Source organism: Python bivittatus, unplaced genomic scaffold (genome assembly GCF_059951505.1).
Source record: "Python bivittatus isolate LINGU-HERP-01145 unplaced genomic scaffold, Pbiv_v1 ctg000840_np1212, whole genome shotgun sequence".
Lineage (NCBI taxonomy): Eukaryota > Metazoa > Chordata > Lepidosauria > Squamata > Pythonidae > Python > Python bivittatus.
In genome coordinates this window covers 36,132,754-36,159,004 of record NW_028277113.1, presented here as the reverse complement: position 1 = coordinate 36,159,004, position 26,251 = coordinate 36,132,754, and the positions used below count along the sequence as shown (strand labels likewise).

General features: G+C 38.3%; 1 protein-coding gene across 2 annotated transcripts in view; it reads right to left on the bottom strand.

Moving 5' to 3' along the window:
* The window catches only part of LAMA3 (laminin subunit alpha 3), a 160,518-nt gene extending 140,151 nt beyond the window's left edge, over positions 1 to 20,367 (bottom strand). For both annotated transcript variants that reach the window (XM_088130669.1, XM_088130668.1), the window contains exons 1-4: positions 19,829 to 20,367; positions 9,764 to 9,916; positions 1,368 to 1,485; positions 646 to 764 (exon numbers count right to left, since the gene is read on the bottom strand). In XM_088130669.1, coding sequence (XP_087986795.1) covers positions 646 to 764; positions 1,368 to 1,485; positions 9,764 to 9,916; positions 19,829 to 20,131 — 693 coding nt within the window. In that variant the 5' untranslated portion in view covers positions 20,132 to 20,367. The remainder of the gene's footprint in view (positions 1 to 645; positions 765 to 1,367; positions 1,486 to 9,763; positions 9,917 to 19,828) is intronic.
* Between the last annotated feature and the right edge of the window lie 5,884 nt (positions 20,368 to 26,251).

Genomic DNA, 26,251 nt, shown 5'->3' with positions numbered 1-26,251 from the left:
CACATCAGCAAGAGCAGATTCAGAGTTCTTTTTAACAAAATCTCATTGTAGAATAATAATAAACTCTGCTAACTGACAATTCAGTTCATGGAACAACACTATTTTATAAGCAAACTGGAAACTTTATTCATACTAGTAAAGTTTCATTGGTTTAAGGAGATCAAGTAATATGGAGAAGGAGTCTATCTTTATATTGGTGCTTCTAATTCCAGACTAAAGTATTTATCTTTGTTATACAGAAATAAACGGGCATAAAAAAGAAAAAAAAATAGCCTCAAAATGACTTGTCATTTTAAGAAAAAGGTGACCAGACAATAAAGCAAAGAATGGTCAGTAGTGTAACACAGAGTAGACTAAACAAACAGGAAAGGATATCTGAAAGAAGAAGGATATCATCAAAGTGGATTTTCCCTTAAATCAGATCCTTCCTGAATCCAACTCACAGTAAAGGAGAAAAGATGGATAAAATGAAATAGGGCAGCAAAGATGAGTACAAATATGAAGGGGAATATTCACTGAACTTTACAAACCAAGCTCCTAGATTTTATGATGCTAGAAGTACTGAAGAAATGCATGCAATGTCATTTGAACAGTTAAAACCCTACCAGAATGGCAAGCATTAGAACACCGATGTCTTCAACTTACCTCTCCATTTTCTAAAGGCACTATCCGAGAATATTCTGTTGTGCAAATGACATCATTATCCTTTCTAAGAGGAGTGTTAGCTTCTTTTCTGAAACGTTCCCAACAGTCTGCCTTAGAATCTAATTTTTAAAAAGAAAGTCACTTTTAGTTCAGTCTCTGATGCGTTTTAAATGTGTCTCCTAGTCTTGAGAATAAGACTTATAATTAATGCACATGATATCATCAAAGCACAGGAGTTCATGCTAAAGTTGCAGCAGCTTTGGTATCTCAGGTCTTGCCCCTTGCCCTTCAGTTCTCCAAAGTCCATGGACATTCTGGCAAAGTAATGTCAAAGTATTGTCTGGCTCACTAAAATATTAATGTTTAATGAACCTGGATCAGGGAATCGAATGAAGTAAGAAGAAGGTAAACAGTAATCTATATAAAAGTGGCAGAACCTCCACCTCAGTTCTGAACAGAATGAATCTACCTTATGAATTCTTTTAAACAATAACAAAAACTTTGAGTTATTATAGACATGGGCCACAACATACTTAGGTCCCACTGACATTAGCTGGCTTTATTACCTTAACTATGGATTAGGGAACAGCATTTTAGATTCATTCTATATAGAATTCAGCATGACTAACTCTATAAAATTCAATTAGCTTTACAGTGCCTATATAGGATAATAGAAAGAAAAAAGTACTATAAACATTCAAATAGCTGCACTTGATACTCACAGGCAAAATATTGCCATGGTGTATATGTTCTTCCAAAGTCTATTGATCTCTCTAACACCCACAAATCTGGACGAGGAGAATTTGCAAATTTGATGAGGACATAGGCCACGTGGAACAACTGATAATAAAATATATAGATAAAGGAACATTAGAATATACCTGTCAGCCCTATGATACCATAAAGTAAAATGAGAAAGCTAAATCTGTTAGTTTTTGATTGGGAGTGAGCTAGCATCCATCTCTAGATGTCCTATGCACTCCTAGGGAAGTCATTCACATTTGATATTACAGTGGTACCTCGTAGGAACTTAATCCGTTCCGTGACTCTGGACATATCCCGAGTTGGTCGTAACCCGAGGTAAATTTTTCCTGCCGAAGCTGGTTGTAACCCGAAATGTTCGTTAGCAGAGGCGTTCGTAACCCGAGGTACCACTGTATGTATGAAATAGCTAATGATCATACTGACATTTACTGTCCTAGACTAGGGGTGCACAACCTGAAATAAGGACTGCATTAGACATGAGAAAATCCTTTGAGGGCAACTCCTAGAGATCTCTAAAAATTATTAGTAAATTAATATCTAGTGTGACATCAGAGAAAAATTATACATGACTACAATGTAATTATGTTAACTGAATTAAATTAGAATTACATTTAACTGTAAACTTGATGAAATCAAATTTCATTTCTGATTTGATCCATCCATATTTTTTTTAATTATGGTGTGCCAATCAAAGGCCAAGTGTGGTCCTTTGTTCAGAAAAATGTTGTGCCCTTCTATTCATCAATATATTTCAAGGTTCATCTAGTCAGACTTCGTTGAACAGGCTTCAAAACAAAGAGTTTCAGAGACAATCATAATGTTACTGTTGGATAATTCAGTAGAAAGGATTGTACGTGGACTTTGTCCATAGGGCAATTGCCTTGGGGCACATATATGGAGACAGCACCATCCAAAATATGGTTTAATATCTGAAATGATTAGATGGATCAAACATATTCATAAAGCTTGTCAATTAAAATAGCATCCTAAGAGATTTTACAATATTTTGAATTTCTCCACCTACTTCCTTGTATTAGAACATTGAGTTCAACTGAAAAAATTATACACTGATATACAAAGAAGTGACAAGAAAGGTGATGGGGACTCATGAATATTCTATTGCCTGTGGTCGCAGAATCTTAAAAAAAGAAAAAGAAAGAAAACTTCATGAATTATGTTTTGCATGCCAAAGCTTCCAGGTTCAATCCCTGGCAAGAAGGGTTAGCTAATAGATGATTTGAAAACTCTTTCTTGGCTTGAGGCTCTGGAGAACCACTGCCAGTCAAAACAGGTAGTTGTGGTTTAAATGGATCCACAATTTAATCTGCTATAAGACAATGCCATAAGTGTATAGGAAGATCTATGGTAAAGCAGAGCAAAGATCCTTTTAAGTTGGCCACTAGGCTCCTATTCTACTTCCACAGTAGACTATCTCTGCTTATTGGAAATCCATAAGCAGGACATAAATGCACTCGTTTCCGAGCAAAGGACATTAAAAAGCATACTGTCCTTATACGGGAGGTAACCACTGTGAATTTTGTCTTCCATTAATTTTTAAAATCCAATAAGTTTATTTTATTAAACCATACTTTTGGCTTCTCAGCTGATTGTAAAAAATGTAATGGGTTTTACATGAATTCATTTAATAGATCAGGCACTTTAGTTTTACTTTACATTTGATCATTTTTTCAATTATTCTATTTTTATCCTAAAATTGTATTTTTATTACTGTCTTAAGCATCACTGGATGGAAAGTTGGGATAGCAATATAAGCAATTTAAAACACCATCATAGTATGGTTACCAGCCTTCTCTAACTTGGTTAGTTCAGGTATGTTGTACTAGAACTTCCCTCATCTTCAGCTGGCCTGACCATTGGCCAAGCTAGCTGAAATGGAAGAGACTGAAATTCCACACATTTGGACACCTGACGGGTACTCACATTAGAGAGTCTGCTCTATATTATTTATTCCATAATGATCCCACTGTAGTTAATGAGTCAAAGTTGGATAAATAATTTTAGAATTTATAAATCTACAGTTCACTCAGTCATAGCTTGCTTAACTATACATTATATAATAAAATACCATTGGCTGGGTTCTCATAAAATACTAAGTCACAAATAAGTAAACTATGTTAAGGTGTAACATGTACAATCCTATCTAAATGTGTCACTGCTAGTCACATTTTTTTATTTAACAGTACATTCAGGAAGTCCTAATTTTTTTCAGGACAGAAGTATGCAGGAAAACAGGAGATCCCACTTCCCCTTCCCACTAGGATTATTAGGCAAACTAAGGTTATTACTGTATTTTATACCATGATACCATCCAGATGAGAAAATGGGATTCTGTGGGATTTTACAGCCTTATATTTCAAAATAACTACAGTAGTTTTGTTTTGGATATGGTGCATCTTGACCTGGGAGAAGATCTTCATTTGCTGCTGCATTTCAGGTTACAAAATGTCTTGTGCTTCCCCTGTTCCCATCTGGGGTCTTCATTAAAAGTGCCTTCCAGTGTTGCAATTAGGGAAAGAAAAAAAGACTCCCTCAATGCCGAGGATTCTAAATGTGAGAATTGCATGTTTCTCTGAGCAAAACCTTTACTTCCCAACAGCAAGAGACACTGTTAAAAGGGTGAGAAGAACTGGATTAAAAGTATGTATTATATCCATGCCTTATGTTTCCTTCTCAACTTAGCAGGGATCAATTCACATAACACCAGAAAATGTGCCCACAATATTAATGTTGGGATATATCATCCCAAACTAATGGAAATTTCATTACTATGAAATACCAAGCAAACATAAGAAATGTAATATTAACAAAACAATATTTTCATTTCCAAAGATTAGATGGGGTCCATGTAATTAGACTCCTGAACCTAGGATATATTTAAGTTCAATGGAATTACTCTAGAGTAAGCAATTTTTATCACACAAGCCTTCAGTTTCACTCTTTTTAAACCTTCTGTCAACATTAATTTTCATGTTATTTTGCTTGGAACAGTGTCATAAGACTTGGCCTATTTACTCTTTAACATCAACCAAATTCATTATCACCAGCTAAGCCTACTGTACATTTGATGAAGATGAACCAGTACAGCTAGATAGGGGAGCACTGGATGGTTTTTACCTTCTAGTCTTGGATTTTTTACTCATTTTTCAAAGTTGTCTTTCCATAAAAACTGAACAAAATCAAAGCTACAAGCAGAATAGCATCTCCTCCCAGCTGACATAGCAAAAAGGATAGTTTGGGAAGCTGATCTTGTGATATGTTAGGGAGGCTTGGATTATGCCTCCAGAATAGAATATAATAAACAAAGCTGGTGGTTTGCTGAATACAATTATAAGTAACTCTTCCTGCCACTCTTCTCTATCCAGTTGGCCAACAACATAAAACTCAAAATAGCTCTTGATCATTTTCACTGTAGTTTCCCTTTATGTACCTGGACATAGCTGTCAGGTTTTCCCTCACTCTTCTTTCTGCAGACTAAACATCCCAAGTTCCTTCAGTCTATCTTCATAGAGCGGGTCCTCAAGTAGCTGTATCATCTGTGCTGACCTTCTCTGAACTCTAATTTGTAATCCACCAGTAGTAAGTGACTCATGTGAACCAGGCCACTTTCTTTGTCTGAAGGGTACTAACATTTCTTCTATTATTTCTATTTCTTATTCATTATGTTTCACAATACACAAATTCATATACCATGTATTCCTGGTAATTTAATAATTGAAATAATATGGCATATATTTTTAATAGAGCACTACTGAAAACATACTAGATGTACACAGAATTATATAACACATACTTCTTGATTATTTTAGAGTTTCCAGCAAGAAAAAAAAACCCTCATGAATTCCAGTGCGATGAATCCACCGATGGAGCAACATATAAAGAAAATGAGTGGTTCTAATTAGAAAACTACAAACCAGGCAAAACTGTCCCAAGACTACATAGAGATATCCCTATATGAGAAGCCAATTTTTTATACTAGTAGTTCTTTATCCTATTATATGATTCAGCTCAAGCAGTTTTGTTGCCTGAACTCAAATTCAAGTACCAGGACCACCCCCTTAAAAAGCCTGACTGTATATACCACTTCCCTGCAGAGACAGGGAAGGAGAAAAATACTTCAGAGAGATTTCTTCATAATGCAGGCAAGGCTGGACCTGAATGCATAGGTTATCAATCCACATCAAAAATTGGGGGGATGTTTCTTGACCCCTTTAGCAAGTTGCTTATTGATGCAATGATGAGCAACTCAAAATAATTATATCACAACACAGTAAAAAAGATAATGTAACTTTTTTCAAGATCCTCTCAGTCTGTGCAATATGAGTAAAATACTGATCTGCAAAAAAAAAAAAAAAAGGAAAATTAAGTTGAGGAAGGTTTTTTGAAAAAAAATCTGGAAACAAGCAGGAACTTGAGTTCTCTGAAATGGGTGTGGTTTGATTTTCAAGGGACAATTTGTAGACAGGAAGATGTTTCAACTTTCTTCAGTCAGTCAGTTTTTCTGACAAAAGACTTCACAAGGCCATACAGTCCATTTTTCTCAGCTTGGATCAAATCAAAAATAATTCTAGCTAGGGAAAACAATAGGATTTGGTATTGTGAGGTTACTGAAGTAGCTTGCATTAAGTTAAGAATGGTTAATGATTTCATACATCTTGCTAGGTACCAATGTTCCAGAATTGAAGATAATTGTACAGTACAAGAGCTGCATGGCATCCTTTTTTTTTTCCCCTTAAATCCATCTTATTTATCTTGTTAGATTTATGCCTCACCTTTCCTCCAGGAGCTCAAGGTGACATACACTGCATTCCATACCCACAATCAAAACCCTCTGCGGTAAGCTGGATAAGAGACTTTGAGAAGCCCAATCTTACCCAATGAGTTTCAATGGCTAAAGATGAAATTGAACCAGGGACTCCCAGGTCCTAGCCATAACCATTATATCAAAGTAATAATGCTGTGAAGATCAGAATTACCATGCGCAAACGTTCAGCTTTGGTAAAGTGGTAAAATATTGTAATATTGAGGTCTGTACATAACTAAAGTGATGCAATAAGTTAGACAGGCAAGTTTAGTTAATTATAGTAAATACGCATACAAATAGAAATCAGCTGCTTACCCCAAATAAAATGATACTTTCTCAACTGCCATTACCTTGATATTTGCCAAGGAAGGAAGGGAGGGTTGCAAAATATTTAACCTAAGCTACAAAACCACTGGCCATATAATCTACATTTAAAGCATCTTCAGAAGATGCTTGTAAAAAATTTTGTCACTTACTCAAGAAGCAGATCCCACAGATTTCCTTAACAGCACATTTCCCTGCTTAATTGCTCTGAAAATTGGGATATTTTCTAAATACAGTATTTAATGTAAATAAATACACTGTATCTTAAATCAATGGCCTCTAGCGTTGGTTTGCTATCTTTTTCCAAAATCTTTTTCAATATTTCAGTTACTACTTTTCCAGACATTTTCTGCACTCCGCTGATCTTGTTAGAGGTATACATAAGCACACATGTCTGTGCATGCATTTATGAATGTGTCTAGTACTTTACCTGGGGCAATGGAAATTTAGTATCTTGTACTGTTTCTCAATCATATTGTTTTAAGCTGCTTCACTGCATTTGGGAGAAGGTATGAGGCCTGCATGTGGTGAATCCACAATTTTTCACCTGGGAGAGATGGTGCTAAGTACCCTCTCCACTAAAAACTGGGACAGGCAAGAATATGGATCCACTTTGCCCAGCTGCATAGAATTTAAGAGACATCACTGGGAACTTCTCCGTAGTACTTCATAAGATTTTATGAACATGTTGCTGAAAATCAGTAGCAGTTTAGAAGGGGGATTGGAGACCATGGGTATTCTGAGTCACTACTTTCCTGACTGCAACAGAGAATACAACACTGACTTCGTTCACCTCTCAGACCTCTCAGCCTCTGCAGAAGGCAAAGGGGCCTTTGGCAATGTGGAAAGAAAAGGGGCAAAAACATATACCATATATACTTGTGTATAAGCCCACCCATGTATAAGCCAACCCTCAAATTTTTTATCAAAATACCATGAAAAATGTGCCACTCTCAGATAATCTGCAGATGGGGTTCTACGGAAAATATGGGTCCTTTAAAAAAGCATTACCATATATATATTCATGGATAAGCTTATCCACAGACAAGGCAAACCTGATTTGGGGGTGTATTTTGACACCTAAAATTCTTGGCTTATATGTGAGTATATATGGTATCTAGAAACAAAACAGAGTATTTGGAAAGCCAAGGATATATTCTCCATGACTTGGTAAGTTCCTCAGCGTACAACTGGAAGGAGCTGTAATTACTGAAGGGAAGAGAAGAAGGATGTAGCTGAGATAAGAATACAGGTAAGGCAACGAACAGCAACAGGAGAAAGGAGGAGGAGAAAACAGGACAAGAGGAATCAGAAATGGTAGCCATGTTTATAACTGCATTGTTACCTGTAGTTTCTCATTGTGGGCAAGATACATAATATTTTCTTCAGTTAAGGGTGACACACCAGCTTGGAATTCTAATAAACTGCAATTCACTCATAGTGTTAAGCATCTTGTCATTTTGCTTAATGTGAATGGGCCTATCACTATGCTGCAGTAAAGGAGAGAATGCCTGTTCAAAGAGGACATTATAAAGAAGCTTGCTTGCTTGCTTGCTTGCTTGCTTGCTTGCTTGCTTGCTTTCTTACTTACTTACTTACTTATGCTAGGAAACCTCCTTAATGGCTGGAAATTTCCCCCCACTATCATTTTTGAGATCGGCCAACAGATTTATCTTTCTACAGCTTTGAGTGCTTTGTCCTAAAAAAATCTGGGCTTGAAGGCTAGCCAAAGAGAATTTTGTTTGATTCACAAATTTTTTCATAAATGGCACATTAAAAATATAAGATGAAAAGAACTGAATGTGGGGTTCAACTGTATTCCTATACTGATCAAAATTACTGGGAGAAGAGAGAAACCCTTTGTAACTAGCTTAGATCTAGGCACGCAATGAGCTTTCTGTAGTTTGTTTTGTTCTGGCTTGAGAAATGAACCCAGCCAAGTCAACAAGCCATGGCTTAAAAGTCATAGCTTGGTGTGAGATATGAATGATAGCCACTGAGACAAGGAGCTGTGAGTTAGCTGTGGTTAAATTTCCTTCGGGTTAATGGATCTCACTATGAATCTCATTTAAAATTGATAGTACTGTAGAATTATATAAGCATCTATTACTTTCGTGCTTTCTGGTAGACTTCATAAACAAAACCAGTTACAACAATTCAACAATTAACAGGGCCCAGGGAGAATGCTAAACAATACCCTTTATGAAGGTGGGCAGCTAGAATCTCCCCTTTGCATAGCAATGCTCTAAAATGCTTGCAAGCCAAAAAAAATTTTTTTTAGTTTTTTTACTCTGTAGGAAAGAGAACATGAGAAGATTTTGTTCCACAACACTTCCCACTCCTTAATAAATTCTGAAATTCTATATTTATCGTATAGGAAGGGAATGAATCACAGAGAGAATAAGGGGAACATGGCATCTAAAAAAAAATATTTGGATTTGTTTGCAACACCTTTCCTCTTATTGTGCATATTTTAATGAATGGCTTACAGTATAGTAGAACTAATGATTTCCCAACAATGCATTGCATGTTTCCCTAGGAAGAAAAAAGAACAAAGAAGCTAACTGGATTAAACCCCAGCACAGGCTCCACCAGCATAATAGAAGCAGTCTGAACAGCAGCAGGAACAGCTGAGAAAGAGTTTGGAGAGTCTGATGCACCCTTGTTAGAACTCCTCTGTTGATTTTAATTTATTAGCCTACGGTTGCTCTGAATTTGTTAGTTTTATTGTTATAATATACTAAGCGAGTAAATATGATAACTTGGTATTATTATGAATTGGTTTCTTTAGTAAAATATAGATATAAATTTGTGTTTATATTGCTTATTATTTTAATATTCCTGATGGAATTCAGAAATAAGTTATGGCTTAACGTGAGATGTGAACCTAGCCAATTATAGCTTATTCAATAAGTCATGGTTAAGAAGGCCATACCTTGCATGATAGGTGAATCTAGGCATAGTCTCTCAACCTGATTTACCTCTCAGAGTTGTTATAACAGCAACACTGAAGGGGGAATTTTGTGCACTATCATACCAATGCAGAAATATGTGAGTTTTGATCCAATGTGTTTGAAGGATGCCAAGCTTGGAGAGGCTGATAAGGTTTATGCATACCATCTTATTGCAAAATGCTTCCATGTTCACTTGAACCACATGCACAGAACTTCAGCCAAACCAAATTAAGTCAGCAACACCCATACTTACCTGTCCTAGGTCCAAAGTAACACTGACTTCATCATACTTCAAGCCTAAGGAAAGAGAAGGACTTTGCCACCAACGCTCTGTTCCGTCTATAGCATAGTCTATTGGATGAGCCTTATTAGGATCAGCAGCATTGCAATAGTCACAAAACTGGCCCTGAAACAAACAGACAAACAAAAAGATGTAACAATCAACGACCATTCAAATTTTGGTGTATTGTAAGATTCAGAAGTTGTACAGTCATTTCCCTGGTAACACCTAAAACAGCCTAATTCAAGAATAGAGATAAAAGTGGATTTTTCCACAGCAAAACCCTTGCCTTTCTGCAGTTACCTGGAAGCAGAATTAAAGTGTGACTCCAAATGGCAACATACTACTAAATAGCTAGCAATGTTCTTCTCCATAACCAAAATTCTGTAATGTGAGCATCCAAGCAAGAAAATTAACTATTAAAATAACTATAAAAATATCAGATACTTGCTGACTAATTGAGTCTAATTGATAACTAATCTCCATCAGTACCATACTAAAGAAGCAATGAACAGAAACAAAAAGGAAGGCCCAGATGGTTTAAAAGCCTTCACAGTGCTTCACCTCCTAACATGGCACCGATGGAGTAACAACTGAATTTTGATTGGGAAAAAACCCTGAACAAATTGATGGACGTTGAAACATTTTCTGCATACACATAAGTGTTCCTTAGAGAGTAGGATTCTAACTGAGCAATGATTAGTGAAGCAGGTTTTATAACAGAAAGGGGATGTATTTTACACAAAATACATTAGCAGGTAGTCCTCGCTTAACGGTCACAATTGGGACCAGAATTTAGGTCGCTAAGCAATGCGGTTGTCAAGTGAATCATGTGACTGGACCCGATTTTATGACCTTTTCTGCAGCAGTCATTAAGTGAGTCACTGTGGTTGTTAAGTGAATCATGTGGTCATTAAGCAAATCATGGGGTTATTAAGTGAGTCACACAGTTCCCCATTGATTTTGCTTGCTGGAAGTCAGCTGGGAAGGTTGCAAATGGCAATCACATCACCCTGGGGCACTGCAACCATTGTAAGTGCGAGCTGGTTGCCAAGTGCCCAGATTGCAATCATGTGACCACAGGGGTGTTGCAATGGTCATAACTTTGGGCACTGGTCATAAGTCACTTTCTAGCACCGTCATAACTTTGAACAGTTGCTAAATTAACAGTCGTTAAGCAAGAACTACCTGTATAGGGATAGGCAAAGTCTAGCGCCTAATTAACGATATCCTACCAGGAGAAGTATCAAAAAGCATGTGCTCTGTGGGCGTGGACCTAGGAAGAAAAACCAAAGGAACCAGTGTCATATCAGCAAACTCTTAAACAGCCAGCAAAGTTAGACAAAGAGTGGTCACAGAATAAATCCTTAAATCCCTAACTACATCCTACATCCACCTGTGGTCACTTGGACATGAGGTATAGAAGAGTCAGTATCATTGGATTTGGACCTCCAACACAAATTAGGCCTGAAAAATAAGAGGAACACAGAAATACTAGACTACAAATCCCAGTAAAAAGCCGACCCCAACAAAGGATAGTAGTTTCAGAAAAATGAGCTGGAAGGGAAGCAACTTATTTTTCTTTCTTGGCAGGGAAAAAATTAGTAGAATAATCAGTTGAAATGCTTGAAAGGCAATAGTAACTAGGCTATCCAAGAGGAAAATCCAGAGTTGATGAATACTTTCATGAAGGAATTTTGAGAGGAAGAAAAAGAAGAAAGGCCCAAAATTAGGTGACAAGTTACAACCATAAGATCTGCTGCAGATAAATAATTCACTACATTTTCACTATAAACAGAACTGTGCTACTAGGAATATGTTTCTATATTTATATAAAGTTTACACACCAACCTTTTAATGCATGTACTTAATTCAGAAAGGGATACATTCATTACGCCATGTTCAACAGAAATGTTAGTGGATGTTGTTCACAAGGGGTAACTAGGATTTTGTCAATCCATAAAAATCGTGTTTGTTTTATTGCCCACATCACAGTTTTAAAAAATAAGAAGTTTCATAACTACTTATCATAACAACATACAGGACCTTTATTATTAATCTTCCCTTAATTTGTATAACTGTTCATGTAACTATGTAGATAGTTAATTTTCTAATGTCCAAATATTATAAGTAAAATATGTTTGATATAGTACGATTCTATATTTTTGCATAATATGTACTGCTTTACTCTTCTGGCTGGCAGTACTGAGCAAAATATGGGAAATCACCATATAACATAAGCATGATGGTGGTGATGAAGCTGATGGTAACTGCGGATCAGTGTCTTCATACCTCTAGCCCCCTGCTACCCATCAGACTAAGCCGCTTTCCCCCAGATAATGAATAAGGCTATATACAAGAGCTATTTTAAGCTAACTGGGTCACTTGGAGTTTTAGAGACAGTTTCTAATATGTTCATCAAGAATCGTTCTGGGATAGCAAGCATTTCAGTTATTTAAATACATTCCACAGGAACTGCCAACAAAGATGGCAGAAAAGAAAAATAAGGTGTTGAACAATCTTTCTCTGCTCCTAGCACTATCTCAGAAAGGCATTCCACATCACAGGCTGTCTGCAGCAAGACCCATGTGTCTGCAGGAGAGTGACAACATTCTTTAGATTTGTGCTGGAATTCATGGAAGCAGCCTACGGGTATCAGTAATTCCACCATCCATTCTCTCTAGACTTTTCGTGAAGATGCATCCTCCTCCAAATTCCAATACTTATTCCAAATACTTTAAGTGATCCATGAACACATGGCATATATCCTCTGTATTGGATTGGCCTTATACAGGGCACATAAGAAAAAAGATTTGCCCAAATGTAATGATTAGAAACTCCAAAAGTTAGCACTATTACTAACTGTCAACCACATAAGTCAAAACTATATATATTCTCTTAAGGCAGAGATGAGGAATCTCCAGGCCAAAGGCCAAATTTAGACTGCCAGATTGCCCCCTCCACCCACTAAACTTCTGTTGAGGCTCCTCTCTATCTTCAAAACCTCTTCTCCTCCAAGGGAGAAGAAAAGAACTGGATCTGTTGGGACTGCCTTGAAGGATCACAGTGCAGGAGTTAAGCAAAACCAGTTCACTGGGGAACATGCAAAATATTTTTGGCACCCTGAAATAGTGATTTTTCAGAGCTTTACTTGCTTCTAAATACTGGGGAATTGCCAGTTCAAGGAACAAGATTCCAAGGATCTCACAGAAAGGCAAAAGTTGAATAAAACTGGATGTGAAAAGGTGTCATTTTAAGGCGATGTGAATGACCTGAGGTATTTATTCTATTGAACTGAGCACCATTGTGGGGAATATATTGAAAATTGGTATTTTCAGTATGCATCTGAATGGGAGGGTAGAGGGTGAGTGAATAGAAGCTAACTGTGTGGGAGAGAGAGAGTGGGTTACCCTGGTCATTGCTAGATCATGATCTTCAATATTAACCCATAGAACAAAAATGCCTGCTTAATTGAATTCAATACTCTTGAATTCACTTAAGGATCATCTTAAATTGCCTCTCTGCTTTTCCTATGAAACTCATCAGCAGCTAAGGAGATGGCAAACTTCTGCAGTGAAGATTTGCAAGGGAAATATTATGGGGACACTGGAGAGCTAGTTCAAAATTACCTATTCTGGCTAGGAGTGATTTTCTGACCTTAGGCAGAGTAAAGTTTTTCTCATTATTTTTATCAATATCCCTAGAGATAGCAGCCAGGGATTAAATCTTTTACTTGCAACATGCAAATGTTTTTGTTGTTAGTCCTCCCATACAGTTCTCCCTTTTTGCTTCCATGTTTGTTGCTTTGATGGAACTTAATGAAATCACCCACTATAGCTGCCTCATCCCAGAAAAACTTCACAACCAGACACATGTCTAGTCAGATTTAAATCCCATGGAGTCCTATAAATGTGGGGGTTATTCCCAGAAATATGTATACATGAAAGTTCTAAACATGCATAATTAAATATCAGTGCAGATATGATGCCATTGTCTAAGATTGAACGAAGGGAATAATTAAATATTATTGAGGATCCTGGGTGTTTATACACTCTTAGCCTGCAGACACACAGCATTATCACCAATTCTTGAAAGTAACTTGTAACTACAGTGGTACCTCAGTTCACGAACGCTTCTGTTCACGAACAATTCGGTTCACGAACAGCTCCGGTCGCAAAATTTTGCCTCCATTCGCGAACTCCGCATCGGGTGACGAACAGGATCCGCGGCCATTTTCCCTCCCGTGACACGTGGTCGCGGCTTCTTGTAGGGAGGGGGACTCCCTCCAAGCAGTAACCGCCTCCCCACCCACCTTCCTGTCCTCCATGCCAGAAGTCGCGTCGAGCAAGGTTAGCTTTCTCTCTCTTCGTACTGTACTTTGTGTCATATTTTTGCGGTTTAAAAAAAAAAACATATGGTTCAGAATGGATTAACCGTAATTACACTGAACCTTATGGGGAAATTTGATTCGGGACGCGATCAAAAATCGGTTGGCGACCAAATTCGGAGGGGTCAGAACGGATTAACCGTATTTACATTGAACCTTATGGGAAAATTTGATTCGGTTCACGACCAATTCGGTTTGCGACCAGAGTCGCAGAACGAATTAAGTTCATGAACCAAGGTACCACTGTATAACTTTAGAAGAAATTCGAATAATATGAGACCACTCAGAGTCTGCCAGAACTATTATAACCTTTTAAGTTTGAATACATATTATTTCAAATCACTTTGGGGAAAAAAAACATCTTGAGCATATCTTATCTGTAAACTGCCTAGAGACCATGAGGATTGACATGACAGATAAATTGCACAAGTAAATAATAAATAAATCTCAGGTAAATCTCCAGCTGGTTATGTTGTTTATCTTAGCTTTCTGATTATCTGGAATGTGACATTTTCCCCATCTGTCCCTTTCAATTGGATACATCTGTATGTGTGTGGACATGTTTGTTTAAACCATTAGTTTAAAGCATGGTATCCATTTTGTGTGAAAATAATTTCAGTAATTCAAGAGTTGAAACAGTATGACAATATATGTATTGCTCTGGTTGATTTTCCAACCTTTTGAAAGAATGTAGAATCTCACTTGAACCACAGTAAGTGGTAAGCTACAGTATTCTTGCTATGTGTTTGAATGAAGCATTGTAAAAGCTGGAGAGAAGGACTTCGACGGCTTCCCATTCAATCATATACAAGCAGAATGGCATGCTTTCTTGTGCCAGGACAGAGCTGCCAAAAATCCTAAGATCTTGGACCTGGCACAAATCACATCTGACCTCTCATCCAAAAGCTCCAAGACAAACATTAAATAAGAAAAACTCTATTCTTTTTTATTCTAATGTATGTCAAGTCTATCACTACATTAATTATTAAACACCAGAGCTTAATTTCACAAACTGACAAAGAAGCACTTCTGTATTTTTTCCTCTGGTTAGATCAATCTTGACGAACCAGATGCCATCCAAATGTTGTGGACAACAGCTTCTAGGACAATTGGCCAAGATGGATATGAATACTGGGAGATACAGTCTTAGTGAGTGTCCCCAGACTGGGCAAGGCTAATATGGATAATTGTAATGTGACTAAATTTGCAAATGTTATTAGCCTAGGTAAAACAGGCTAGGTATTCACAGAGCAGGGACAGAGAACTCTGTTTGCATGCTGTGTACTGTATTGCTGATGAGAAGAAAGGGTTTCCCTTTTTAAGAATCCCATAAAATATTATGCTTAAGCACAGAAGGAGGATAGAATCCTTCTTCATCTCTCCTCTGCTACCCTGCTGCTCATGGACACAATTCCCTGGTCAATACTGCTACCAGGCTGTTACTTACACATAAGACTGTTGCAATGGTTCTTAAGACCTTTAGCAATACAGTTCTTATATCTGTCTATTCAAAAGTAAATTTCCTTGAATTTAATGGTGCTTACTTCCAGGAAGCTGAGTATAAAAATGCAGCTGTACTATTAAATATGGTAAATCTGTAACTCTAAATTTATCCTTCAGGATACTGCTTTTTTCTCAAATATCCTATTGTTCATACAAGTACTTTCTGGCATATCATATCCAATAGATACTACAATCTACCCCAGGAAAAAGAACAGCTGAATCTCTTTTGTGTATTCACACACAGAAAGACATATATATTCATACAAAATTATCAGAACTCAACTGTAATTCATGGGACTCAAATACATAGAAGGTAAATAGTTCGATTGATTTAGAAGGGGCCTTGGTAGCTAATTTTTAGGACAAACAGCTGTTCTCAGTGCACATTTATTCTTCTTCTGATTCTAACAGACAAGATCCTACAAGTTGCTGCCAAAGCACCTGAAGGGAATGTATTTTCTTTAACCCAACCCTGAAAAAATGACTGTAGATTCTTCTTTTCACTATAGCAAAAAGAGGCTGGTAATGTCACTATTTTGTTGCCTTAGTTATCACATTTGCCCAGGAGCTTTGGGCAAGAAATTTTTCAAGTAGTACTTTATGATGGCTAAAGTTTCTGTATTTGTTAAAAGGAGGCTCATACGTTTAAACCCTTCTTGCCATGGCAACCAACTGAGTAGATTGTGATGTAGTATTGCTTTATCATACACAGAAGGAAACCAGGGGTTAAGATTGGAAGAGTGCACGTTTCCTTTAATAAGGAAGACAATTATACAGCACAGGACAATCTTTCTCAACTAAATACTACAACTTTTGGGTTTCATCTCTTTTATGATAGCCATCACGATAAGTTGACATGCTAGGAATGTTGAGACGTAAAGCTCCAACACATCAGCAAGGCATCTGGTTTGGGGACATTGACTGGCCTTCTTTATATTATACAGTCTTTGATGAACAAAGTACTTGGAGATGAAAAAAAAAATCTAAGCATCAAAGAAGAACATACACATTTCACAATCTGGTTTTAATCATTTTTACTAGTAACAACCACAGTGATGATCAGTATAACTGGGAGGCAGAGATGAAACAGAGCTAGGACTTGTAAACAGTATAAAGATTATAAAGAGTTTAATCACACATTTATTTATTCATTGACAAATGGAACCTTGTTCCATGGAAGGTAAGTCACCATGGGAAGGCAAACCAGCACCTATTACAGGTTTTAAAACTCTCCCCATAAATTCTGATGCAGTTTCGTAACGATGCTCAGTTATTCTTTTTTTTTAAAGAGGTAGTCTTGCATCTTTTCTGTGCAGGAGACTTGTTAATTTAGAGCAACTAAAGTATCCTAGGTCTGCATTCATAATCCATGACCTGAACTGGAGAAACTTTTGTTTTATGGCCAAAAATCTATGAAAAGTTCAAAAGATAACTTTACAATAGAAGTATAACAGTAAACGGGCGAGGGCCATGTAATGTGGTTTTTCTGTTGCTTTCTCAGTTTGTGGAATAGTTTGTCCCCCAAAATAAAGATGGCACCCTCCTTGTTGACATTTAGAAGAGGACTGAAGATTACTAGTGTCTGCTGTGGTTTTGGATTTTATTTTATTGGGGGTTGATGCTAATGTATTAAATGGGCTGGGGCTTGTACTGTAATTGTTTTAGTTTCATTTGGGTTTAATTATGGCCAGAGTACTAAAAATATTTTTGAATCAGCAAATACCATCAATTAAAACATCCAAATATTAAAATAGGATATAATTACAGTTAACAAACCAACACAGAGCAATAACACCTTTTCAGGAAAAGGCACAAAGCGGTCCTTACCCTTTATTAAAGCTGGTAGCAATGGGATCTTATGCGCTTCAGATGGAAACTGATTCAACAGGTACAGAGAACTATAAAAGAGGTCCTATCTCAAGGAAATGAACTTATAGCAGACCCTCAAAACCACTTAGCAAATCTCAAGGAAGGACACATGAGATGCCATTCCTGATCTTAAAGTAAAGACACTTGATAGAAGGGAAGGCTGTCCTTCAAGTAATTTATGACTTTAAAAGGCAAAACATTATGTGGAGTTTTAATAACATGTATGATGTTGGATGTGCCTTAAACATATATAAAATATATGTTTACATGAGTAAAACACAGGCAGCTGGAATAGCGAATCTGGAAGAGAGAAAGATAACAAAAATCAGACTGCTGTCTTTTCCTTGGTGTGAAAGGAGGTAGTATATGGGCAGAATAAATGCCATTGTTTATGGAACATGGTGTTAGCATCCATGACAGGAAGAGAGTCCCTTTAGTTTAGAGGAATGTAAAGGTACCACAGTAAGGTAATCTCCTAAGTATTATCATAGACATTCCAGTTATATAGGTATGTAATAATTATAATTATTGTATATATAATTATTATAATTTGATATTTTATCATTGCTATGTAACAAACCAAAGATATATAACGGGTAAATTTGCTTTGTTTGGGGCTATCTGTGTTCCTTTTAGCAAGGAGCCCAGAGATCACTGTTGTTGTGCATGTCAGTAAAGAATATTTTGTTTCAACTATCTCCAATCACTTTGGTTTCTAATTTAAGTGAGCATTTTCCTCACAATAGCTTGGCATAGTCAGTAGGATTGGAAGGAGAAGAACTAGGGCAGTCTGCTGCATTCAGCGTGCCCCTGCCACATTCCCATGGGCATGGTTTCTGCCCGTGCCCTTTCTCTTCTCCAATCCAGAACCTGTTTGGAGATACACAAGGGACTAAATTGTGTGTCAGGGTCTCTGCAGGAGTGAGTCTGGGTGAGTTGCAACTCTGGACAGTGAGTCTCTGAGTCTTGCCAACTGACTCTGTAGGAGTGAGTAGCTGGGCATTTTTCCCACAACAATTACATATGGGAGAATAAGTTGAAACTCTGTAACATTCCTCAGACAATAGGCATGAAGTAAAATTAATCAGGGATATCATAATTCAGTGCCTTCTAAAGGTAAACCAGGTAAGTGGTAAGAGGGATAATCTGAAGGATGGTACCAAAAGCCATTGAAAGGTCTACAAGCATTAGCAGAGATGCACTTCTCTCATCCATTCCTGGTATAAATCATATACCAGAGCAACCAAGGCTATTTCAACCCCAGACCAGGTTTGAAATCTCTTTGGAATTATTCTGAATAATGTATGTCTCCCAACATTGCCTGGATTGCAGGATCTATGTTGCTTTTAATTATTGTTATCATCTGAAAATTAACCAGCTAGAACCAAAGAGAAGAACCAATTTACCTATGAGCTCAATGAATTGGGATGACTTCTATCTACAAATACAAATCTATCTCTGAATATTGACAGAACAGAGATTGAAATACTTTGAGGCACACCTAAAAATGGATTTTCTGAAAACAACTGGGAGTTGAAGACCCTTATTAACACACTGCAAATATGCCAGTATAGATTTCATTGACTTTTGCTTACTCCTATCTCCTTTGCTCTCTGTACTAATAAGTCAGAAGGATTGGTCCCTGGAATGAAACACCTAATTTGAGAGGTCTTTAACCCACAGAAACACCAACCTATTACCTATGCTTCAACAATGAGATTATGGGTAGAATAAAGTGATTAAGACAGGAGGAGCTAAATTAGATGAAATAACTTTCAGTATGTAGGGTTAACTTCATTTTTTTCTGGTCCATTAGACACAGAAAATTCAACTGGTGCAGCTTTTTGTCACAAACATCTAATGAGAAAGCTCTACCTAACTCACCATATAACTATTAAAAATTAAAGGTAGTGGTAACCCAATCGCATTACACAGAGCTTCCTGTTTTGATCTATACATGAATGATCACACTGGATCAATGCCACTGGTATTAGGGGAAGAAAAGGAGGAGTCTACTCTTCTATATATTACCTTGTTTTGATGAAGACAGCTGTTAAAATAGACTAACTACAACCCTCACATAAGCATTTTTATGCATGCCAGTCCAGAAAAAAGTCTGAGATTCGTGGACCTCAGCCCCAAGTGTACAGGACTGCAACTGTAATAGTTGCTACTACAAGAAGAGTAACTAATCCAATTTCAAAGTTTTAGGAGAGTTGCTGCTTTCCTTCCCAAGTCTCTCTCCCTCACCCCGCACCCCCGGCGGTCATTTCTCTCACCTGGATGGTTTGTCCGGCGGGGGAAGCAGCGGGTCCCCCCACGAGCTTGCAGAAGAGCTCTAGGCGGGGCCTCCCGCTCTCGTCCTGCCCGCAGGTGGAAGTGGCCCAAATGCGGGTTGTCTCCGCCAGGTTGAAGTAAGGCGGGTGAAGACTAAGCCCCCGCTTCCCAGCGCCCAGGGAAGAAGCCAAGTGAGAGCCCGCGGGGTGGAAGCAGGACCAGAGCGCCAAGAAGATCCCTGCCAATGCTGCGCCTGAGGGCGTTCGGGCAGTCAGGAGAATTGCCGCCACCCGCTTCCTCGCCATCTTCGCGCCCCTTCACTGGATTTGTTTACGTCGCCCGCGGGATTAGTGATCCGAGAGGGACGGCCTGCCTCCGCCCCTCCTGTGCCCCTTTGTGTTCTGATTAGCTCGGAGGGCACCGAAAGGAAAGCAAAGGGGAGGCGACGGCGGCGGCAGAGACACCTCCTGCTGCTCTGCCGCCAGTTTCGCGGGATCCCGAGGGAAGATACTGCCGAACGCGCCGGTGAATACTCTTGGAGGACGTGGATCCTGAGGAGGCGAGGGCGATGCGGTTATCTCCGGGAGGATCACGGCCGAGAAAACACCTGCAGCTGTAATAACGCCCCGGTGCTGGCTTCGTTAGCAGAGAGCGCTAGTCCGTCGTAAGTGAGGCGAGGACTGAGGAAACGCGTCACCCATTGCTGGCTCCAGATCAGATCGGAGGAAGGCTTCGTCCAGGGCTGCGATCCTATACGCGTTTTTCTCAGCTCAGCTGAACTTAGCGGGATCTGCTTCTCATTAAACGTCCATCGGATCAGGTTATAAGCTGCTTGAAACCCAGTGGGTTTAGAGCCTGAGGCTGGCATTCAAAAACACATTTCAAAGACAGAAAATGTCTTAAGACAACCAGCGCTTTCCCCAACTTGATGCCTTGCAGATACATTGAGATTGGGAACACTCTATCCAAGATTCACAGCTAGCAGACTTCAAACAATTCACAATTACCCCTTTCCCATTTCATTACCTCACTTAATAACCCATTTCTGAGAAAGCTTCCTCTTGGATTTCAACTCAGTTCCAACTTACATTTCTTCTAGAGAAAACACTGAATTCTACAAGTCACCAAACTTTTTCTGGAGAGTGGCATAATCTTTCATCCACTGTGTGGAAACTGAGATACTTTCTCTGTAGCAGCTAGTTCAGCATTCAAGGTTACAGCACCGTAAATGAAGTGGCAATGGTTTCTTATAACTTATTGCCAACATTTCTGGAAGGTTTTGATAAGGGCAAATAACAGCAACATAATAAAAGAGGGCCCAGATAGCAATAAAATGTGCAGATTACAAATTTAAATAAAATTACAATAGTTCCCCAATTTCATCTTATCACAGTGCACACATTTCTTGGCAATTTTTTTGTTCCATTTATGGACCCATGACATTGCTTTAATTTCATCTGGAGTCCATGAGTGAGAGGAGCTTGTTAGCTGTTCTGGTTTCAGAGTACAGTAGTGCTTTCCCCCTTAAACTAGCAGCCAAATGTGGAAAATCTGATGCCCCTCACCAGATAGTCTGTCAGCAGCACAATCAGGTGATCCATAGGAGGTAGAAACAATTCTAGCAATTATGGGCTACTTCAGGCAGATCCAGGCATGCCTCCTCCCCTCTGGTCCCAGGGACTTTGCTTTGACACCACTGGGTGGAAATAGTTGGTATTTGGCAGTTCCCTGCAGCCACCAAATGCCTGCTGGACCAACCTTTCCACTCTACCACATATAATGGTGCTTTAAAATTTGTGAACCCTTTTGAATTTTCAATATTTCTGCATAAATATCACCTAAAATGTGATCTGTTCTCCACACAAGTCCTAAAACTAGATAAAGAGAACCCAATTAAACAAATGAATTAAAAATGTTATACTTGTTCTTTGATTTATTGAGGAAAATGATCCAAAGCTACATATTTGAATGTGGCAAAAGTATGTGATCTTGTAAGATTATCAGTTCATTTGAAAGAGAAATTAGAGTCAGGTGTTTCAATCAATGAGAATGATAATCAGGTGTGAGTGTGGGAAGTCCCATCTTATTTAAAAAACAGAATTCTGGGTATTCACTATCAAAGTCTGATCTTTACAACACAGACATGTGGGAGTGTGTCATGGCTTGAAGAAAGGAGATTTCCGAGGACCTCCAAAAAACAGTTGTTGATGCTCACCAGGCTGGAAAAGGTTACAAAACTATTTCCAAAGAGTTTGGATTCCACTAGTCCACTGTCAGACAGATCATGTACAAATGGAAGCAATTCAACACCATTGTACCTTCCCCAGGAGTGGTCGACCAACCAAGTTCACACCAAGAGCAAAGTGTGTAATACTCCGGGAGGTCTCAAAGAAGCCAGAGTAACATCTAAGGAACTAAAGGCCTCTATTGCATTGGCAAATGTCAGTGTTCATGAGACCACCAACAGGAGAACACTAAACAACAATTGTATGAATGACAGGGTTGCAAGGAGAAAGTCACTATTCTCCAAAAAGAACATTGCTGCCCATCTATAGTTTGTGAAATACCATGTGGATCAGCCAGAAGACTATTGGAAGAATGTTCTGAAGAAGGATGAGAGCAAACTAGAACTTTTTGGCTTGAATGAAAAGCGTTATGTTTGACAAAAGGCAAACACTGCATTCCAGCATAAGAATCTTATCCCATCTGTGAAACATGATGGTGGCAATATCATGGCTTGGGTTTGTTTTGCTGCCTCTGGACCAGGACAGCTTGGCATCAATTATTGTACTAGCAAATTCTACAAGAAAATGTCAGAGTATCTGTATCTGTGAACTGGAGCTCAAGAGAAATGGGTCATGCAGCAAGACAACAACTCAAAACACACGTCGTATGACCAAAAAATGGTTAAAGCAGAAGAAAGTTAATGTTTTGGAATGGCCAAGTCAAAGTCCTGACCTTAATCCTATAGAAATGTTATGGAAGGACCTGAAGTGGGCAGTTCATGCAAGGAAACCCACCAACATCCCTGAGTTCAAGCTATTCTGTAAGAAGGCACAGACTAAAATTCCTCCAAGCTGATGTGCAGAACTAATCAACAGTTATTGGAAACATTTAGTTGCAATTATTGCTGCCCAAGGGGGGCACACCAGTTCCTGAAAGCAAAGGCTCAGATACTTTTGCCACACACAAATATAGGATAGGGATCAGTAATGAGGACAGCAAATTTTACATCAGTATAGATTTCTGCCAATACAGGAATGGGTAGATAGCATTTTTAACTTGGCAGTGATGTCAATGGAGAGGAGAGACTTACAAATAAAAGGTTCCATCAAATAAATTACTATCCTCTAAATTCCCTTGTAACAGAACTGTATGACATATGACCACTACAAAGCCAATCACAAAATAAATATTGAAAGTTGTATGAGTTTTACACTCAGTCTTCTGCTTTGGAGAATACTAGCTGAGATCACCTAACAGTTTCAGCAGCACTTTACAGGAATAAAATAATTAAAATTAAGTGTAGACCCTCTGTTCATCGCTGAATTACAACATCCCTCATCATTGCTGGAATTGCTGCTGTGAGTTGAAATTCTCTACCTCTCCTCTAAATTAAATATGAATGAAACACCGCTTCCATTCTTCCAAAATGTTCTTAATCTTTAAAAAATGTCAACATCTAATGTATAGCTTACTGCAATGCCCTGACATTAAATCATACATTAAGGAAACAATTTATAGAATATTATTCTGAGAGCCAGTCACTCTGTCTCTCAGCCCTAGGAAGAAAGCCCTGGCAAGCCACTTCTGAAAACGTTGCCAAGAAAACTGCAGGGACTTGTCCCTCTAGTCACCAGGAGTCAGGATTGACTTGATGGACCATAACAAGAAGACTATGACAGTACAATCCTGTCACTATACACAATGAGACTATTCTTATGAAAGTTTATATATGATTATTCTTATGAACTTCTCTCTTTTTTGGCAAGGTGAGCATATCAAAAGCCAAAGATAACTTATGTACCTACTATAAACATCTTGAAGCCTGTACAGACATCCCTAAAATAGGACACTTCAGGTGGATTGCAAACTTGGTCTACATTTTCAATTATTCAGTTTCTGCTAAACAACAGTTTCAGCTCCTGATCTGTACAGTTATTCATGAACTATATATGAACATGAGTTTTAGTAGCATAAACATTTGAGCATATTTCTGTTTGATCTAAGATTTTGATTTCTGGGTTTTTCCTACCAGCTCATGCTAAATTTCCTGACTTTCCTCCCCAGGGTTGTTTTTTAAACAGCTGCAGATGTTTTGGAATTACCAACATGCACAGATTAGAGGTTCTGAGGTTTTATTTTTTATTTTTTGCCTTCAGTCAAATTCTTGATGGAACACCTTCTTCATTTGGGGAAGCCACATATACAAGGGATTGGGCAACAGAGCCATCAGCAGTGCCCCCTCCCCCTGGTTTTACATGGGAAGTAATTCAGTAAGAAAGCTAGAGGCCAGAACCCTGCTATCCATCTTTGCATCTACACACAATGTTGTATTAGGGCCCTTAAGTTAAGTCACACACAAGTATTTTGTGAATACTACTATGTAGTAAGGAGAAGCTTTTGACTGATTGCCCAGATAAAGCTTTAACAGTTTGCTTCCAATCTAAAACATACAGGAAAGTTGTACATACTATTCTAATCCAGGAAAACAAAGTAAGCAAGAAGAAGGCGCCATCACTGTATAAAGTATATGGAAAAGAAACATTTCAATATTTGGCTTTTATTACTTGGAAAAATCAAGCCACAAAGTACACTGCACTTTTTCCTCTATTATGTAATCAGAGTTTTGCCCAGCCCAAGATAAAGGAAATAAACACTTGTCATTTTACAAAACCATAATCAAAATAGCTTGAAAATCTTGCACAGTGCAGAAGTAAAGACTTTGGAATGGAAAGAATAGGTCTCTTGGTATAGAAAGATCAGAACTGACCTGGGTTATCTACTGATCTTGCCAAATCTACATATCACATTTTAGGCCAACAGGTATTGGTAGAGAATAATGGACACTAGCAGCTCCAGTCTGCTTTTTTTAAGTGACACTGATACAGTATTGCCAGCTTCTATCTTGTCAAAAAATTCCCCTCACCCCTATGGGTAGTATGTGTCTTCCTCAATCTCGGGTCCTCTACCAAAGGCCTGGGAGTTTGAGGGTTCTGCGCAGTATCTTAGCTGTTCCTAGCACTGCACTCTTCTGGACAGAGATCTCGGATGTTGTTCCTGGGATCTGTTGGAGCCATTCTCCCAGCTTAGGAGTCACCACCACTGGGATCACTTTGGCCTTTACTTTCCACACCACTGGGACCACTTTGGCCTTTACTTTCCATTATATATATATAATGGAAAAATAGTGTTAAATCTTTTGTGTTTCATATCCTGTTTTTATACAGTACAATGCTGCCAATATTCCTCCTAACTTTTTAATTGAGAAAAGTGATGACTAATGCTTTTTGCCGCTGTGTTTAAAACATCAGTTTAAAACATCTGATGCTGAATTGTGCATGTTTCTGTTCAAAGAAATTTGATAAGCCAAAATGCACCAACCTGGAAAGTCATCCTTATATGTGCCAATGGCTCACCATAAGTTGATGAACAGGTGAGACTGAGGGATACTTATGGACATAATTTAATGGATTTATGCACAAATAATGTCTCTTGTATTCTTCAGATTGGGAGAGCCCTAGTTACTATGCAGGACTGAATACATTTTCTTTATTGCACCAATTCAGATATGTCTAACAGGGTTAATCAAGCAGCAAAATGAACCTTATAAACCCAAGTTCAGCTGTAAATTCATTTTATGAACCTGAATATGCTTCAGTGCTGCATTTCTTTAAAGGAAACTCCATGTCAGCATGGGCAGGATCTGAGATATCACATTCACCTCTTTCTATAAAGTACACACACACATACCCCCATTGCCTCTTTCTTCCTCCCTTTGTTTATAGTCAGTCTGCATCTGTCCCCCACCTCACTTTTGCTCCCTCCCCTAAGATCTGCCTCCTGCCCCTAGCCTGCAGGAGTCTTGTCACTGCTACAGGAAGAGATGGAGGGAGGGAGGGAGGAAACAGGAAAAAAATGTATGTGACTTCAGTACTGTAGCTTAATTATGGAATACAGTCATTGGAACGTGAATAGGCAACAAGATGTCCATGGAAATATTCCTTGATGCTTGTGATAAAAGGATTTTGTTCTGTTAAAAACAAAAAGTATTAATTGGCCAAAACCATATGAAAAGGGAGCCGTAAATGTAAATGAACTTGTAAGGAGGTAGGATGAGAAGAGAAACAGGCAGCTGATGGTCGGCCAGAGTAACAACTCATTCTATAATTAAGCATGGAAGAGTAGTTTGGTTGATGTGTCTC